Source organism: Hemiscyllium ocellatum, chromosome 4 (genome assembly GCF_020745735.1).
Source record: "Hemiscyllium ocellatum isolate sHemOce1 chromosome 4, sHemOce1.pat.X.cur, whole genome shotgun sequence".
NCBI classification, from domain to species: domain Eukaryota; kingdom Metazoa; phylum Chordata; class Chondrichthyes; order Orectolobiformes; family Hemiscylliidae; genus Hemiscyllium; species Hemiscyllium ocellatum.
Genome location: NC_083404.1, coordinates 23,034,809 through 23,049,982, shown reverse-complemented (window position 1 = coordinate 23,049,982; position 15,174 = coordinate 23,034,809). Strand labels below are relative to the sequence as shown.

The 15,174-nt window shown below is 37.8% G+C and overlaps 1 protein-coding gene across 1 annotated transcript in view; it reads left to right on the top strand.

Moving 5' to 3' along the window:
- The window catches only part of csmd3b (CUB and Sushi multiple domains 3b), a 1,941,594-nt gene that overhangs the window by 1,770,837 nt on the left and 155,583 nt on the right, over positions 1-15,174 (top strand). The window contains exons 39-41 of the mRNA XM_060823982.1: positions 2,286-2,355; positions 6,653-6,769; positions 7,644-7,853. Of these exons, the coding sequence (XP_060679965.1) occupies positions 2,286-2,355; positions 6,653-6,769; positions 7,644-7,853 (397 nt within the window). The remainder of the gene's footprint in view (positions 1-2,285; positions 2,356-6,652; positions 6,770-7,643; positions 7,854-15,174) is intronic.

The window sequence follows — 15,174 nt, the reverse complement described above, 5'->3', positions numbered from 1 at the left end:
AAGGAGCAGGAGAATCAACATTTCGGGCATGAGCCCTTCTTCAGGAATCATTCCTGATGAAAGGCTTATGCCCGAAATGTTGATTCTCCTGCTCCTTGGATGTTGCCCGACCTGCTGTGCCTTTCCAGCAACACATTTTCAGTGCTAATATCCTTGAAATGCTACCTCATTCAAGCATCAACTCATAGTGCCTGTCTACTTTTTTAAAAATCTAGTATACATGAGATGGAGGCTCAATTGGCAAGGCCAACATTTATTGTCAATTCTAAGACAATAACGAGCTTCAAATTATAGAACTGAATTGATAGAAAAAACTATTTCCACTCTTGGGGAAGAGCATAACTAAATGCTGCCATTATTAAACAGCAATATAGAAATCCAATAAGGAATTTGGAAGTTTTTTTGTTATTTTAACCCAATAACTGGTAAGAATGTGGAACTCACCACCAAATGAAGTACATTAAACAAACAGTACAGATGCATTTCAGGGAAAGCTTGGTAGAATTAATAGATTTAGACACGGATAGGTGGAAGTCTGCTGGCATTGGTTAACTGCACAGAATGGCCTGTGCATTCCCAAGTCTTTGTCAAGGCAGTGGTGAGTTACATGCTGCAGGGTGAATTATAAATTGTCAGCAGTTTTGAGGCAAATGAGCAGCTTGCCTGGTTATTATAGATGGCACTTAAACATCAACCACATTACTTTGAGCCTGAAATCACACCAAGACAACTAAAGGACAATAGATTTACATTTTCCTCAAGACTGCATTAGCTAATACTGCAACTGCTTAAGGCACACTCCCCACATACCCAGTGTCACTGCCTGTATCAGTGATGGCACAGAAAACGCAACTTGGTTTTTGGTCCCTCCAAACCCTTCCTGCTCCCTTCCACTTTCCCGGAGCTCTTCTCTGTTCTTTTCTGCTTCCTCAGCCTCCCTTCTCACTATCCTGCTCCTGCGTAGTTTTATATTTACAGGTCTTCTGATGTTATCTAACCCATGGGGGTCCCAATCTCCATTGTGCTTTGGATGAATGCAGCACTTAACAAAACATATTTCAAAATCAAATTTCTCAGAAAGTCACAGCCTACAAATTCACTCAGCATCCAGACTTGCAAATATATCACCATTGGCATTATGAATCCACACCAAATTGACTGCCGCAATTAAAGAAGACAGCTCAGTTCCACCTTCTCAAGGGCAACTTGGGATGGACAATAAATGTTGGCCCAGCTCGCAATGACCACAGTTGTTGAATGAATGATTTTCTTTTAATAAGTCCTCTTTGGCAGGGTCCAAGTACTGAGAAGAATGTACAGAAATGGGAATAGGTTAGGCAATAATAGTTACAGATTTTAGTAAAAGCAATGTACTGCTGTTTGAAATGTCCAAGTAACGGGAAGGCATCTTACTTAATAATGCTGTCAATTTCAGTATTTAGTAATTTAGTAATGGTGCTGAGCCAATGATCTCCAGAGAACATGTTTTGCATCTTGAACAGGGACTGAATATTGGATGGATGCCCCTGCTCTTACTTCTCTATCAAGTATTTTATCCAGCAAAGAGCTCATGAGTAGCTTTTCTAAAGGAATGTGCAGGCAAATAGAGTTGTTCTTGTAGACCGTAAACAGAACAAGAAGAAATAGATTGAAAATTGAAAATATTCAATGGGAAGGAAAAGGCTAGTGTATTACTAAGATCAATGTTTCATGTTTGCAGTAGTTACCACATTAGATGGATGTTGTCAATGTATATTTTGAAGAAAACATGACATTGGTGACTACATCACTAATTTGCCCACCTCTCAAAATCACTGCGATATACTTTCCCCATTCACATTTGTATTTCCAGAAATTGATGTTGAATTGAATAAATTTTTCCAATGGATCATCAAGTTCAGATTTCAAAGCTTCTGCAGATAAAATTGTAATTTGATCTAAATAATGAAGCAATACGGCTGTGGTATGGGCATTGTATTTGTGTTTACAGACTGAAATTTTGTATCAACAATGTCAGTATATATTATAACAGATACATAATTTTATTTGCCAAAGCCACATTTTTTTTCAAGTAAAGTTGTACAAAAGTTTAACTCTTCTATAAAGTTCACTGACATTACTCACAGTAATGCCCTCCTTTAATAAAATAAACTGTTACTTGATTAATTCTTCCCTGGATATCTCAGTTGGACTTAATTCTACGCTTGCAACTTCTTACAAATGCCACTGAATTAATTTTCTTTTATAATTGACATTTTTTGATTAAAATGTGTTATTGTCTTCAGGGACATTCCTACATAACATGCATGCCAGGACCAGTACGGAGGTGGAATTATCCTATTCCTATGTGCATAGGTATGTATATTTTATACATTGTGATTAATTGTAATGCATTTCTGTCTCCTGACCTTCTTGGCTACAGTCTACACAATGTACCCTTATGTACTCCAGTTAATGCAATTAATTTCAATGGAAGGGAATTTTGAATATCTCTAAGAGGTAACCAGAATTCAGTAATACAACTTATCCTTCCTTGTCAAATGTGGTTATGACTTATTTTATAGTAAATCTGAGTTGCTTACTCAGAAAATTTTCCAAAGTTTATACAGTGCAAAAATGGCTCATCTAGTCCAACAGGTTCATAGGAGTGATCGTGCTCCAAATGAACTCCCTCCCATCCTCTGTCTTCTGACCCAATTTAATCTTGATTCTTTATAACATGTATTCTCAGAATTTACAGGGTAGTAACTTGACCATGACAGGTTTGTGAAAAAAAATAGATGTGACATTTATAGGTAATGAAGTGCAGTTATGGTCTGTGTTGGAATTATACGTAGTATTGTATTCTAGTAACCAACGAGAGAGTGCAGAGAGATTAATGTCGATGCACTAGATAAATCCAGCTTTACAAGACAGCAGTCACATTTTCAAACCCAAGTGTTCATGTGGAACAAGACTTGCCTGTTTCTGCTGACAATGATATTGTCAGCCAACCATCAAATCATTTAGAAAAGATCAGCAGAATCAGGTCTTATTTCTTCCCACAATTGTTTGTACATTTTTAAAATTACACTGACCTATATTGCATAAAAATATTGATTTTCTGAAGATAACTGCAGTTGTAAGTATGAGTTCTGCTACACTTTCAATTGAACTCCATGGACCAGATATTCATAAAGGAGATGGAACTAATCTGATGGTTGTGATACCACCTCCATCTTCAGAATGCTGATAAGAAGGAACTTCCGAGGTTAAAGTATCTAAATGGCCTGGAGATAGTTCAACTATGGGTGAACACTCAGACCAAAGCATCCAGGTTAGAATGCCTGCTTCCATTTCCAAAAGACCCTGTCTTCAGTCTGATGCTTCCAAAGGCAAGTAGTGGCTTACCTGTATGTAGTTGGACCATCGACTATTCCAGTTGAATCTCCTCATCCTCCCCCCTACCACGCATTAGCATCGTCCCGTTATCCTCACTATCCTCACCCTCATTCCCCTCACCCTCTCACCCATTAACCACTGTATGAGCAAAACAACTCAAATTCCATTATAACAGGATGATTAGCCCATCAAAATCCCTGGGTAAACAAACAATGAAATGGTACAAAATATGTGAAACACATAAAATGGATTTTACAGTTGGATTGTGGTCAGGACCCATAACACTGTTGAATAAAATAAATAGACTTCAAAACTGCCATCTCAACAAATGTCAAAAAACAAAAAGAAAATGTGAATGGGGAAAATCCTTGTATTTGGTAAACATACTAGGCCACCCTGTTAATACTGTAAAATATATTCTATTTCTTCAACCATTAGAGTCACCATTTTATTAATTTTCATGCAAAGACATTTTGAAATTTTAATATTGAATATTTACTTCATAGCTTGTCACTTGGAAGAAGCAACAACCTGATAAATGCATTATTAAAGGGTTGGTTCCATCTCTCAATCACAGTACTGAAATAGCTTCACTTAATGAACAGATATACTTCATACTACGGTATTTCATGATGAGCTATAAAGGAGATAACAACTATTGCACATACCTTTCAAATACTTGCTATCTTGAATCCATGGTTCACACTGTCAAATAGTTGGTGTAAAAACCGTCAGCTGCTGAAGTTCAGCTGCCTCCATGACAATTGAAGGACTGGAGGAATATGGGTCGGGTGCTGGCAGGTGGGACTAGATTGGGTTGGGATATCTAGTCAGCATGGATGGGTTGGACTGAAGGGTCTATTTCCATGTTGTACATCTCCATGACTCTATATTCTATGACTGACCTGAGGTGGGCTGTCAATGAGCCTACAGCACGAATAGTTTCATCCTTCATATGATCAGGCAAGTTTCAGGTCCACTCCCTCCCTGCTGCCTGTGAAAAAAAGCTGTTGATATAAACAGAGGCAGTGCCTCCAAACATTCCACAGGATAGCCACTTTATTTTGTACTTTTATTTGGTTGTGATCAGGAGCATAAAACTGTGATCATTCGACATGAAATGAATATATCTTCAAACTGTTTATGATTGTCAGACTTTTTGGGGTTTCATCAGCTTTTCTGAACCTTGACTAAATTCTAAGAAAGCATCCATAACATTAAGATACCTGAAAATGTGCATCACTGTGCTTTAATCCTGAGACTCCTTGCAAGCTCTTCCTTCTGAATGTATCTGCGATAAATTGTTCGTAATGAGAGAGCTGTTTGATGTTTTGAGCTGGTGACACATAAGCCATTTGAGAAGTGTAAACAGCTTATTGTTATGAGTGCATTGTGATTGGTTATTATTTTTATTTCATGAAATACAATTTCATTCTCGGGGATCATATTTCAAAATAATACATTAGTGGCATTTAGTAAGCACATCATAAATTGCAAGGTAAAGGTCATTTCTCATTGCTTTTGAATAGGTGAAAATATATTCTTCAATCAACTGCATTGTTACTGTGTGCTGCAATCTCACTCTTATGCTGGGCATATCTTCAGAGCAGTATTCAGGACATAGAAACTGGAAAAGACCATTTGGCCATTTGAGCCCACACTTCACTGCTACATCTTGATTGATTATCTATCTCAATGCCATTTTTTCATACTATCATATTATCCCTTGACTTTTGATTCACAAGAAAAGAAATACATCATGTCCCAAGGAGTTATATTGTAATTAATAACATGAAGGGAGAAGATTGCGTTTCTAAAATTCAGACAGTGCAAATCATTTAAGGAGTTACACTAGTAATTTAATAACATGAAGCAAGAAGGTGGCATTTCTAAAAATCAGATAGTGCAAATCATTTACACTGACAGCTGTGTACTGGAAATTTTGGGAATGTATTACAATGGAATTTAATCTGATCCCATCCCAAACGCAGGAATTGTTTCCATACTACATTAGAGACGTTTATACAAACGAGTTGCTGTGCATTGGATTCATACTTCATTAACTGGTCTTTTGACCTTTCCTGCACCTTTACTGAGTGATTTCCAAGTTCACCCATGCCTCTGCTCCTGCACACCTTTTTGCGTAATACACAGCATCTTATATTTTCATTGCATGTTATTTTTGCCACCTCACAATTCACCATTAAAACTTCTTCTAGAACCAATTTGCCCACTGTATTAACTTGTCCGATTGAAATTCTACTCTGTCCACTTCACAGTTTCCAGTGCTTCTTGTGGCCAAACAATGTCGTGTACAGTCACATCATGACCTCTCAACTCCTATAGTCAATGCACTGATTAATAAAGGCAAGCGTATTCAAGATCATTAATATATGTCAGGAAAAGTAAGAGTCCCAAACGTCCCAACTCTGAACCAGGAACAACTCCACTGCAAAGCTTCCTTCAATCTGATATCTATTAACTAATACACTGTGCTTCTTATCTCTCGGCTAATTTTATATCCACACTGCCATTGCTCCTTTCATTTCATGAGCTCAAACCTTGCTTATAGGACTGTTGTATGGCACTGTATCAAAGGTCTTTTAGAATCAATTTATACCTCATCAACAACAATACCTTCATTATCCATCCCCGTTACCTCTGCAAAAAAAACCCCTCCAGTTTGACATGAATTTTTCCTTAAGAAATCCATGGTGGCTTTCTGTGAATAATGCACATTTTTCCATTAAACTATCAATTCTACCCCAAATTACTGTTTCTAGAAGTTTCTGCACTCTGGAGTGTAAGATTAGTGGTTTGTAATTGCTGAGCCTAACTTTATGCCACTCACCCAATCCTCTGGAACCACCCTTTAGTCCATGGTGGACTGAGAAATGATAGCCATTGCCATCATATTCTCCACTCTAACTTCAGGTCATTGGAATTTGGATCTTTTGGGAACAGTTACTGTCTGATTATGCTGTACTGTGTTCCATTATTACAGGTATAGATGCATTTATGATATAGGTTACAGGCTGGATTTCAGTAGGAATCAACCTTCTTGCCCCACATTGGCTCTAAGCAAATGTTGGGACATAAATTGAGGAAATTTCTGTTGGGGTGATATTATCTGAAACATTTGGCCAGAAGAAAGTCTTTTCTTTAAATTGTTCCAAACCTGTAAATTGATCATATCATTTGGAGTGTTGTTTTTATTGGTTTGCTGAACTCATTTTGTCTCAGTTAATTTCACTTCATGTGTTTTTTACAGCTCGATGCGGTGGTTCCCTGACCGACTTCAGTGGGGTCATTCTCAGTCCTGGTTTTCCTGGGAACTACCCTAGTAGCTTGGACTGCACTTGGACAATAACACTACCTATTGGCTTTGGTACGTGAAGGAAAATGGAATGGTTTGCTTCTCTTTATACAACCTCTTCAGATCCTATCACCTGAAATAAGCTGGTATTCATTTGTAGTCACAGAGGTAATCAGTTTGTTATGGACCAGGCTAGACCCCCTCAAAACATTTCAACAAATTAGCCTGGACCATAACTTTGTTCATTGTTTTAAGTAGGTGTGAGGCAGATATTCCAGGAGAGATGCAGCTGGCCTAGCCACTTAGTTTTAATCAAAACAGAATTTATTTACAAGATTATCAAATGAAACACAAACAAAAGAGAACAGAATACTAAATAACTTAACCTATCTGAAAACCTAAATCATTTTCCCAGCTTAATGATGCTGTTCCAAATATTTGCAACAATCCCCATAAAAACCCTTTGGCGAAGAAAAAGGTAAAATCAAACATGGGATCATACAGGAGAGATGTCAGAGAGAGGGAGAGCCAGCATGGACTTGCTGCTTTGAGTCCAGCAGCTTTGCACTTGACTGCTTGCTTAATCCAAACCAAGCCAGAGAAAATCTGAGCTGGGAGAACTGGCTACTCCCCTTTCATTGTACACGTGTTTTTTTTTAAATGTGAAAGCCTGAGTCAGTATCTGTTAGCTTTAATCAAACTGGCTCTAAAACTTTTCAAACCTAGACCTCCCAGAGTCTCCGCGTTTACAATCCCTCTGGAAAAAAAAAGGCCAACATAATCTTGTTAAAGGAGCAGTATAATCGCATGTTCTCCAACTGTATCATGTTCGGTAATCCATATGCTGATTCTTTGCACAGGTGAATATATGATCTTTCACTTATAGCATACATATTTTAGAATCTAATTAATTTAATTTTCTTCCAATTTCATTTGGAACTTTCAGGTGTGCACTTGCAGTTTGTCAATTTTTCCACGGAAACAATCCATGATTACATTGAAGTGCGAAGTGGATCTGCAACAACTGGCACTGTGATTGGGAGATTTAGTGGTCCTCAGGTACCCGCACCTCTGTTCAGTACAACTCACGAAACCACCCTGTACTTTCACAGCGATTATTCCCAAAACAAACAAGGCTTCCGGAGCATATATCAAGGTAAGTGTTGCAAAATAAATGTGTTCAGATGTCATTCGATGTTTGAAAGATGGCACTGAACACGTTAAGATCCCTATTTCTCCCCACAGATGCTGCCAGACCTGCTGAGTTTTGCTCAGAATTTCTGTTTTGGTTTCAACACCTTTTAAGCACTTACAGCTGGTGTCTTTTTGGTGGGAGTGGGGTGAAGTTTAGTTGTGGTGATACATGCAAATTTGGCACACTTTCTTCTGTTTTGGTTGAAGTGTATATTTTTTTTAATTGCACAGAGAGTAGAGGAAGAAAGATAAAGACTGGGGACACTATTGTATGTGCACTTGCAGATAGTTTGGAAAGTGGCATGGGGTGGGACAGTAAAGAGTGGAATTAAGGCAGGAGAGCTTCCATCTGGCAAAAGACAAAACATTTCACAATGGTGTGGGAGTTACATCAATAAACCTCCATCCCTTGAGACTATAGTTAAAGCAGCTTCTACATTTTTTTTCAAAGACAGCCACAAATGATTAAATGGAAAGTATTAATCTTTTACGTTAATTTGTACAATTCTGCCAATTTGTTTGCATTCGTTTGAATGTGTCCAATCATCAAAAGCTCATCTGGTGATTCCAAAATACACATCATCCACAGTGGGCAATGTGTACAACAGTTGAAATTCATCACGAATATACACAGATGTGTGCTTTTTAAATTCTTTTGAGCTTAACTCCTTAAGTAATTAAACATTCTACAATCAAATCAAATTTTGTGCATCATAGTTAAAGGATCTTTAAATTTTTGATTGATTAATTTTGATGATGGTAGAACAGTTGAAAACAGCCAAAAGTGTTTTAAAGTCAAAACCATCATCTTTACCCATTTAACACTGGGTTACCACAATCCTTGCTGATTACCATTCTCCATCTGTTCCTGTCAGTCACCATTTGTCTTCCAATTTCCATGTACTTGAGTCTGTCATGACTGCATCTTTCCATCTGGTTCTAACTATTTCTACTCTCCTCCTCGTCGTCAATCCCAGCTCCATATCCATCTCATCACATGTTTTTCTCTCTCTTAGCAGCATATAACTATACTGTTTCAATCCCTTAACAGCTATTTTCTTTGATTCTGCACAGTCTTCACTGACCTCCTGATATACTAGTTCTTGATCTTGTCCTTTCTTTTTACTCCATACATTCATCACAGCAATCTGATTACTATTGAGTTGCTATTTTAAAGTTGTTCAATCTGCACCAAGTATCAAGTCTTTCAGCTGTCTTTTACATTCTTTTCAACAAAAGTTTACTATCTAAAACCAATTCATAAGAAACTTATGTTAAATGTACATAGTATGTTTTATGTATGATTAACTCATATGGGGAAAGATTTACTGAGATGGTTTGAGGGAAATGAAATTACACAAGTAATACATCAATTGAAGCATTGATATCATTTCTTTGTTTGGTTCATTAAGTCTTTGAATTGGGCTGCTTTGATTAAGCTATTTTCCTTTTGTTATTCAACATTAAAAGAAACACAAAAAGCCAAAATGGTATTAAGCCAATGATTATTTTTCATGACTGTTAGATAGTAACTGAGGTAACAGTTCTGGATTTCTAAGTCGCCATTGAGTTAATTAGATTGAGATGCTTGCTGTCCTTTGTTACTTAGTAGCAATCAGATCGATAAGGTGACAGATGAATTCAACTGTCATAGAATATGAGAAATATGGTGAGACTGATTTTTAAGCAGGATCGGTATTTGCAAAGCAATTCATCCTGAGATTTAATCCCATGTTGCTACGACTCCCAACATTTTACTCCCCTCCTAATACTCTCGCTTATGAAGTGTCTTTCCTTTATTCATGACTGCTTACCCTTTGCTTTGCTATCTAGTTAAGCTGTTCTATTCTGATAATCCTGCTCACACGCTCAAAAACATCTTTGACCACTTCTTTATATCTCTCTCGATACTACCCACATCTAGTAGACTTTCTGCCGACAGCAGTGTAAAAGTACTGGCCCCTAAGTTGCTGACATGTGCACTTCAAATTTCCAACTTGAAAACTTTTAACTTTCAAATATCCAACTTCCAGTTTTCCAGATTTTCTCCATTTATTAAATATAATACATTTGACCAGCAATTGGAGAAAATTAGTTTTTGAATGCAAAGAAAAATCAGACTAACAAATTCCTAGAAGTAGAAAGTGAGAGAAGTAACTGGATACATTATTTATATGTACTTTAGGATGTAAAAACGAAATCAAAAATAATTATGGCAAAGCTGTCTCCTCAGTGGTGCAGTATTGTTCATGATAGGTAAGTTTAGGTAACAGAATTTAACAAAGTTCTTTGGCTTATATCACAATATGAGATGGTATTTTTTTTAAGAAAATGTGATGTTGTATGTTTCATGGTAATGGAATTCATGACAGTGTGATCTGAACTGCACTTTAAAATGAAAGGAATGCACAAGTCACAAACATTATAATGGCAGATGTTGTAACAATGTGAGATACACCTTCATGCTTTAACAAACATCATTATGTACAGAGCTTTGTAAGAGAGAACATCTCTGGTACCCAATAGACTCAGGTCCTACTTTCACATTCATTATGACAAAGTTCCTTCCACACCATTCTCAACAGCTATCATGAAGAATAATGATGTGGAGATGCCGGTGTTGGTCTAGGGTGTACAAAATTAAAAACCACACAACACCAGGTAATAGTCCAACAGGTTTAATTGGAAGCACACTAGCTTTCAGAGCGTTGCTCCTTCATCAGGTGGTTGTGCTTCCAGTTAAGCCTGTTGGACTATAACCTGGTGTTGTGTGATTTTTAACTATGAAGAATAATGGTAGAGTTAACCCTTTACTCCAAATCATGAATAGATTGCTTGGGCTAGAGGGTATCCGTGATTAAAATGCAGGGCATATCTGACTATATTTTAACGAGGCAGAAGTGGGTACTGCACATGCTGGAAATCAGAGTGAAGATTAGAGTAGTGCTGGAAAAGCACAGCAGGTCAGGCAGCATCCGAGGAGCAGGAAAAATCTATATATTAACAATATATTTTAACAAATGCATGTTGACAGATTGGAAGCATTGATATGAATGAATTCATAACATATTGCTCTATTATAAAATGATATGTAAAACTTGAGCAGGTGCATTGAAACCTATAGTATGAGTTTGCAAGGAGACAAATTCACCATAAAACAAAGCCCGACAAATCACAAATAGATGAATATCATTCATTTTTAGGAGTAAACGCAGGCTCAAATAGAGGAAAATTTTCTGAATTTCTATAATAGTTAATTTTATTGGCAGTTATTTCTGATTTTGGAATATTACCACCTTAATTGAACAGTTAATTCAGACTATTATAAAAAAAAATTGAGGAACATTAAGATATTATTTCAGACCCCACTTTTAAATGTTCTCAGAAAATTAACTTTGAGGTTTCATCAAAAGTATGTTATTTTTAGAGTTTATTAATTCAGGAAGTATAGTTAAAAATGCACCAATGTCAAAGAAAACCTCCAACCCTGCTTATTTTACCTCAGACAAACATAGTGCCTTTATTGTTAGCTGCACAATGACCTTTAACTGTTCTTCACACCACTTGATGTGCTTGATTGTATTTATAAAGAAAGATTGTGTTCGGATTACTGTTGACAGTGCCTATAACAGTCGTATCCGGGGCGAATGAAGCTTGGCCTTACTGAAATTGATAATGATTAATGTAAGGTTTTCTATGTCACAATTGAACTTGAGATTTGTTGGAAGCTCAGCTCCCGATACACAAGATTTTGCTAAAGCTTCTGAGCCACTTGCTATTCATACTTGTAAATAACATCAAGACCGTCAGAATCATTTAATCCAATTGTTCGTGTTTTTTTTATCACTTATCATTTTGTCAACTTGATATCTGTTTCGAAGCTTTGTACAATCACAGAGACAGCTGGTGAAACTCAGCAGGTCTGCCAGCATTTCTGGAGAGAAAAACAGAGTGAATATTCCAGGCCTCGTATGACTCTATTTCTCTTACTTTACAGATACTGCCAGACCTGCTGTGTTTCTTTAATATTCTCTCTGTTTATTTCAGATATCCAGCATCTGCTGTATTGTATGTACATCAACTTTACACCCAGATAAGTAGTGGTAACATTGTCCAGACAATTTGTGAGCCCCAGTTAGAACCTTTGCCTTGGGTTACCAAAAGCCAAAAACTGTGCCTCAGCCCATCTTTTCAATGGGCTGCATCTTATGCTCCCTCAGTGTTGGATTGAAGGCAGGAGACTCATAACATCTAGCAGCTGGCCTTCCTGGCACCTGTTCACCCACAACATTTCAGATATTTTGTTGGCTTGGAATAAACATCAGCTGACTTGTTCAGAAACAAAAACAAAATTTGCTGGAAAAGCTCAGCACGTCCACCAGCATCTGTGAAGAGAAAATCAGAGTTAATGTTTTGGGTCCTGAGTTCTGAGGAAGGGTCACCAGACCCAAAACGTTCATTCTGATGGCTGCCGGACCTGCTGAACTTTTCAAACAATTTCTGTTTTTGTTTCTTATTTAGAGCAGTTCTTTTGATTTTTAGATGTCTTGCCCATCCTTAGGCTTGTTGAGGCCTTGAAGTTGCTAGTTCATGGGCTGCTGTCTGTCCAATGGGGTGTAAGAGAGGAATCTTCTTTAGGGGTCCTCCTCCCAAGTCAATTAGAGATATGTCCTAACAACTCATTTCCCCCACTAATCACTCTGGTTGGCTCCTCCATGTGGGGAGATTGCAGTGGGCCCCAGCAGTGACCACCATTCCCAAGTTGTGATTTTGGGACTCCGGAATGACTTATCCCTTGACTAATTTCTTATCCTGATCTCCATACTAGTAACTCAAGCATTATCCCAGCTTATTTTCAGAGCTGTTGTCATCATCCTCCCTCCATGACTTTGGTCCCCTTCTCAATAATCGCAATACCTTCTTACCTTGCCCCAAGTCCGCCGTTGAGGCTTCAAGAATTGACAGATTTCAGAGCTGATTAAATTAAGTCAAGTTTAACTGATGCTCAAGTACTATGCAAGATGTGCACTCTGAACATCTTGACAGATATTGTCTCTTGCCGGTGGCCTTTTCCTGCCTCATTCACCTTCTTCCAGCAGCTTCTTCTGACCCCTGTCACCCCACTTTGTTGTCTGTCATGCCTCAGGTGAAGGAAGTTGCGTACGACTGGGAGGAATTGTGTTTGTGCAGCCTCCTTCCTTGAAGGTGAATTCCTTCAATGTGCGCCACACTACTCCCTGCAGATATTTATCATTTAAATTCAAGAAACCACCAAATGCTTCTACTGGCTGTTGCTGTGATGTTGGAAATTAATCAGCAATTACCTTAAGAGTAGCCCTTTAAAGAACACTGGTGGGAGTGTGGCAATGGGGCGTGGGATTGGTATTTCCTGCTGCTGAATAGGAAACATGTTCAGCTGTGTGAGGATAAGAGAGATGACTAACTGGAACTCTTTGAGCTCCAACATGATGTCCTGGTGTCAAATGAGGTCTTGATCTGCCTTTCTGCATGATTCCATCAGATGTATGCTAGGCGTTGTCTCATATGTTCCCAAATGGCATCCAATGCAGTTTGCACCTCAAGGTCATACATGCGGTGGACACTCACATGGAGGCAAAACAATATACCTCGTGCCACAAGATAAGCCAGAAGAAGTTCACTGCTGAAGGATTTGTGGAGTTCCACGCAATTGTTCCATTTGAGATCTGAGGAAATCATGAAGCTAAAAGTGTGAACAGCTGATTGAAAACTTTGGTTGCAACCATTAACAATGGGAGATTGCATTGTATGCCACCTGGAATAGGCGTGATGGCATGATTTACTGTTCCCAACTTGTGTTTTGTGAAGAACTGAAATAGGACTTTATTTCAGTGACATCTCTCACTGCCTTGTGCAAAGATGCAGATCTAAGTATTTAAACTCTGCAAGATCTTCCTCAACAGATTTATTTTAGGAGCCTGAAAATGCTACTTTACAATGTGTTATACATCTTGCAATTTTGTACCTTGCAACTTGAAGCACCTTGCAATCTTGTCTTTACGTTACTGCACTGTGTTAAAAACACCAAGTTATTGAAGAAATATTTTTTTTCCACATGAACCAAAACTAATAGACCCTGTGTATATTAAGAAAAGAAGACTTGTTCATTCTGACATTTGCGTGGGTACATTTGAAAACTGTCTTTTTACTTTCAATGTTCAATTTTCAACCATAATAGTTCTGGAGCCTCTGCTCTTAATATGAAGCTTCCCTCAATGAGAGTGCAAATCACAATCATTCTTGGGTGACAAGGTCAGTGCAGGTGACTCATGGCGCATTCAATCTTTTGGTGATTAATTTTAATGATTGGAAAAGAATGGGTACTGACCTCTGTTCCTGATTCTGTGATTTGCAATCACATCAAGCGAGGCTGTGCAGCAGGATGACATCCTTGTAAAATCTGTCCTTCCTGTTTAGTTTGTGAAATAACAATGTAATTTCTGAATGTACCATCAACACACAGGTTCGTATAACAGAGATTAAAAGAATTGTAGATAATTATAAATAAAAAGTGAGGAAATATACTGAACATTTGCCTGTCTTTGCCCATATTGCCATAATATAAAATGGCTGCAAATGCACATTGTTACAAAGTTACTCAATATAACAGAAAAGTGCAGCTGACTTCCAAATGCCCTTAACCATTAGTTGATTTTTCTGTCAGATGTGGTAAAATTGCACTGTAGAGCCAAATTGAAGAAATTTGACCATAGAAATGTTTTGATTGATTTTCAGTATCAGGGTCCACTTTCCTGTCAGCTCTTTCCTTGCATTAAGATTTAGCACAGCAACAAGAAAACATCGTGTCATACGTGAATGAAAATAACCATCTCTTATCACACAGAATGGTATCATGGTTATCAGCATTTGCTGGAATAGTAGCATGGGTCAATGTGTGATCTATGTCAACATGTCCATCTGCCATCCAGATAACTGACTCTCTACTGCAGCACATTACTTTTGTTAACTTGGTGATGGTGCCCCAGCTTACATTGAATTTCGTAATTGGAAAATCTCTGGCTGAATTTTTATGAACTTTCTATGTAACGTTTCTCAATTTTTCTCTCAAATCTACCCTGCAAATATTTCTCCTGATCCCCACATACCTCATAGTTTTTGTCAGTATTTCAAGGATAGACTTAGAAAAACCTTTCACCATCTATGATTTGGAGATGCCGGTGTTAGACTGGGGTGTACAAAGTTAAAAAATCGCACAACACCAGGTTATAGTCCAACAGGTTTAA